Below are 5000 nucleotides of genomic sequence, written 5' to 3'. Positions count from 1 at the left end.
GATTTCATGTTTTGGGTCAGAATGTTCAGTAGATCTAAACCCCAAAACGCATTTTAATTTGGATATTTTTTGTCTGGTTTTTGTTGCCGTCTGTGTCCCCACCGGGGCGATTTATCTTCATTTCCCCTCCTACAGATACAACAGGAAGTGGAAAATCCCCTTTTAGACAGTTTAGACTGAAAGAATTGCCCCCATTGGTAGGCTTTCCCCTTACTTTCTGGTCTGGTTGTTGTGGCCTGGGCTCTCGTGTCCAATCAGAAAGGGACAGTCCACAGACACGGGTGTAGAGGAGCACTGGAGACAGACGGGGGCACTGAGGGTATGGGGGCGCAAAGGAAACCCTTGGAGGCACAAGGATGCATGGGAGACGCTGGAAGACACGGGTACACTGGAGACACTTGAAAGCACAGAAACACACGGGAGACACAGGGGACACGGGGGGTGCACAGGGGTGCACTGGAGACACTTGAAAGCACAGGTATGCACAGAAACACACTGGAGACACAGGGGTGCACAGGGGCACCCTGGAGACGGGGGCACAGGGGACACATGGGAAACAAATGGGGACACTGGAGACATGGTGGTGTACAGCAAACATTTGGAGGCACATGGGTGTACAGGAGACAGGGGTGCACAGTGAGCGCTTACAGGCATGGGGACACATTGGAGACACAGGGGCACATCTGGAGGCACAAGGGCACACTTGGAAGCACAGGGATGCACAAAACACACTGGAGGCACAGGGGTGCACTAGAGGCACAGGGGTGCACTAGAGGCACAGGGGTGCACTAGAGGCACAGGGGTGCACTAGAGGCACAGGGGTGCACTAGAGGCACAGGGGTGCACAAAACGCACTGGAGGCACAGGGGCGCACTGGAGGCACAGGGGCGCACTGGAGGCACAGGGGCGCACTGGAGGCACAGGGGCGCACTGGAGGCACAGGGGCGCACTGGAGGCACAGGGGCGCACTGGAGGCACAGGGGCACACTGGAGGCACAGGGGCACACTGGAGGCACAGGGGCACACTTGAGGCACAGGGGCACACTTGAGGCACAGGGGCACACTTGAGGCACAGGGGCACACTTGAGGCACAGGGGCACACTTGAGGCACAGGGGCACACTTGAGGCACAGGGGCACACTTGAGGCACAGGGATGCACAAAAGACACTGGAGACACAGGGGCGCACTGGAGGCACAGGGGTGCACAAAACACACTGGAGGCACAGGGGCGCACTGGAGGCACATTTGGAAGCACAGGGGCGCACTGGAGGCACAGGGGCGCACTGGAGGCACATTTGGAAGCACAGGGGCGCACTGGAGGCACAGGGGCGCACTGGAGGCACATTTGGAAGCACAGGGGCGCACTGGAGGCACAGGGGCGCACTGGAGGCACATTTGGAAGCACAGGGGCGCACTGGAGGCACAGGGGCGCACTGGAGGCACATTTGGAAGCACAGGGGCGCACTGGAGGCACAGGGGCGCACTGGAGGCACATTTGGAAGCACAGGGGCGCACTGGAGGCACAGGGGCGCACTGGAGGCACATTTGGAAGCACAGGGGCGCACTGGAGGCACATTTGGAAGCACAGGGGCGCACTGGAAGCACACAATGCACTAGAGGCATAGGGGCGCACTGGAGGCACATTTGGAAGCACAGGGGCGCACTGGAGGCACAGGGGCGCACTGGAGGCACATTTGGAAGCACAGGGGCGCACTGGAAGCACACAATGCACTAGAGGCATAGGGGCGCACTGGAGGCACATTTGGAAGCACGGGGCGCAATGGAGGCACACAACGCCCCAGAGACACAGGGAACGCCCCAGAGACACAGGGAACGCCCCAGAGACACAGGGAACGCCCCAGAGACACAGGGAACGCCCCAGAGACATGGTGGCACACAGCAAACACTTGGAGGCACAGGGATGCACAGAAACACAATGAAGACACAGGGGTGCATTAGAGTCACAGGGGTACATTAGAGTCACAGGGGTGCACAGGGAGCACTTAAGAGTCACAGAGACACATGGGGACACACTGAAGACACGGGTGCACAGGAGACACTGGGGCAAGCCAAAGTATAGCAACACTGGCATGAAGGGCACATGTCTCTTTCCCATTTAAAGCCAACACCAATCAGGAGAGCTGTCTCTTGATTGGCTGCAGCGCCAATTAAGAGAGCCGTTTCCCGGCTTGCTGCGGTGCCGACGCCCTGGGTGAAGTTCCGGTGGCCACACATCAGAGAGGAGGCCTGGCACTGGATCCCAGGAGAGGCGAGTGTTACACCTGTAGAATTTTGGATTTCCCATCACTTTCTTGGTGACAATGGTCACCAGAACGAATAGGGAGGGTGACCACCTCGAGCAGAGATAAGAACTTGACAGGGGCTCCAACCCTTCCGCAGAGAACAGTTTTAGCATACACTTTCATTTGTTGGCTCTTTGGACTAATCTATATCCAAGCCCGAGAGTTCAGCCAACTGCCACAGATTAAAGGACCGATAAAATGCCGAGTACTCCACCAACAATGGACCATTTTACACATTTTCTTGACCAACAGGTAAAATAAAGCTAAATGTATGATATTTACAAATATATATTTTCAGGCTGCCTCACCGAACTCAAGCCAAGAGCAAGAACTGGTCACCATATGGAAGAAAAGATTTCACGAAGAGCAAAAGCGAGGAGTTTGGCTACAGGGAGAACTGATGATGAAGACCCAAGAAATCGAGAGGATAACCGAGGAGCAAAGGGTAGAAAACAACAGAATTCGAGAACTTACAGAGAGTTTGGAGGGTCTTTTGGACAGGCAACCCGAGAACCTTGGAGCTATGGCCGGAGTTCCCACCTCAGACACCTGTGGCCTGTTGTCTCGAGTTCTGGAACAAGTTAGGACTTTAAAAGATCAGGTAAACGAGAGGAAGTTTCTAGACCAGAGGATCAAGATCCTCACTTCCAAGGCTGCAGAGGCTGAAAAGATGAAATACCAGCACCAAGAAGAAACGAGGCTTCTTCAAAGCGAAGCTGCTGCAGCAAAGGAGAAGGAAGAGGGTGCGAGGAAGAAAGTGATGGAGCTGGAAGGCCACTTGGAGAACATGAGGGAAGTGTTGTCACAATTTGAGAAGCGCAAGCGAATACAAAGTACGGTAGTCGAAGATCTGCAGGAACAGATCTCGGAGGTGACCAAAGAGAAAGAAGAACTTCTGGTGCTGTTACATAAATTGGAAAGGCAAGAGGAAAATGTTGGCAGTGGTCAGACGAAGAGATCTGCCAATGGCCAGGCATTGACTGAAATGGCCGCCTTGAGCGAGTTCCTTATGAAGCTAAAAAGCAACTGTGTTAACGTTGAGGTAAGGCAAAACAATGAAGTATCAAAGAGGTGCTCGGGTTATGTGCCAAAGGGCATTCTGGAAAAAAGTGCAGAGGACTGGAAAACCACCGTGGCATCAATAGAGAATTATATTGCAACAACCGAGAGACTACAGCAGAACGTAGGTTCGTTGCAAAGAGCAGACTCCGATCTTGTGAACGGTACCACGGATGAGAAAGCCAAGGGGAACAGGACAATCAATGCTTTAGAACACTACCGTCCTGTAGAAACCAATGTGCCTTGTTTACAAGAAGACTTAACGTATTGTCCTAAAAACAGTATAGCCCAACTCAGCAGAGGACAATCCCTTTATGATGCCCAAATCAGTGACCACGAGAGGAGTATAGACGCCTTAAAACAAACGATTCGAGGCTTAGAGGCAGAACTGTCCTCTCTTAAGACCACCAACGTTGACTTTCTCTCCAGAATGAACCAAGTCATTCAGGAAAAGCAAAACCTCGAAGAAGGACTCCTTGCCCTGCAGGAGAGCATGCAGTCAGAGTTTGCCATGAGGCAAGAAACTGAACTTCGGTGTAAGGATTACAAACACCAAATCGGAGTCTTATCCGATGAACTGCAGTCGGAGCAGGACAAACTCAAAAAGCTAAAAGCACGACTGGAGGCTCAGCAAAGTGAAATGGCCGTGCTGAGGGACAGCTTTCCTCCAGAGGTCCTCCAGGTGGAGAACAACAGAAGCGTTGAGATGTTCAGCTCGGACATCTTAGAAGAGCTCTACTGGAATGTTGGGACTCTGGTCAGACAATACAACGAGGCTTTGCAGCAGGTGGCCGCATTACAAAAGGAGAACCTTAAGCTTCTGGATGACCAAGTTCAGACCATATCTATGACGGAGCACAAAAACAGTCTCAATGAAATGAAGAACGACTTGCATGGCAAGGTCAAGGAGATAGAAGACGTAAAGCAAAGGCTGTTCCAAGCCATGGGTAGCGTGGTAGAGCTCAAAGATCAACTTGAACTCCAAACCTCTAACTCTGTCTCCAAAGCAGAAGTGGAAAGCCGAATGGGGGACCTGGAAAGTGTAGTCATGGCTCTGAAGGAAGAGAACGAAGCCTGCAAGGTGGCACTGGAGGGCAAATGCGAGGAAGTCATAGTCCTAAAGCAACAGCTGGAACAGGAGGCTGAAGAAAGCCAAGCTTTACGGCAAAAGGAAGTAAACACGCTGCAGGCGTTTGAAAGAGCCAGGGAAAATCTGGAGGTCCAACTTCGAGCATTGCGAGAGGAAGTCCAGGTCCTAACCAAGGAACAAAACAAAACTACAGAGCAGGCCAACCGATGTAAGGACCAGCTGGCATCTGAGCAGGAAAAGGTGGTGGTCCTGGATGGCAAAGTTAGGGAACTGGAGAGAGAAGCTGAAATTCTGAAGATGAAGGTCCAGAAGTATGAAGAAGAGAGTCGCCAATTCAATCAAAAGTACGACCTACTGTCTAGAGTGTCCCAAGAAAAACAGGAGAAAGTAAGTGAAGGAGGCAGCTGGGTTAGTTACATTCATCCTCATTGTTTCCTTAAAGTGTATGTCAAGATGGAAATATGTTTTTACTTTTAGATTTGGGAACAATTAGACTTTTAAACTTGAGGAACGTTCTTAAAAAGTTTAGAAACCTCGTTGAGTTTGCT

General features: G+C 51.9%; 1 protein-coding gene across 6 annotated transcripts in view; it reads left to right on the top strand.

Annotated features, from left to right (window-relative positions):
• Positions 1-5000, top strand: part of ANKRD35 (ankyrin repeat domain 35) — a 67305-nt gene that overhangs the window by 53344 nt on the left and 8961 nt on the right. For all 6 annotated transcript variants that reach the window (XR_016308784.1, XR_016308785.1, XR_016308786.1 and 3 more), the window contains exon 10: positions 2602-4839. Coding sequence is in view for 2 of the 6 variants with exons in the window: in XM_089663887.1 (XP_089520013.1) it covers positions 2602-4839 (2238 nt within the window). In the remaining 4 variants the exon portion in view is untranslated. The remainder of the gene's footprint in view (positions 1-2601; positions 4840-5000) is intronic.

The sequence above is a fragment of the Staurois parvus genome, unplaced genomic scaffold, assembly GCF_062004578.1.
Source record: "Staurois parvus isolate SC_StPar_1 unplaced genomic scaffold, SC_StPar_1.0 ptg001796l, whole genome shotgun sequence".
Taxonomy (NCBI): Eukaryota; Metazoa; Chordata; class Amphibia; order Anura; family Ranidae; genus Staurois; species Staurois parvus.
The sequence above is the reverse complement of the archived record's forward strand: the minus strand, read 5'-3'. Positions and strand labels throughout refer to the sequence as shown.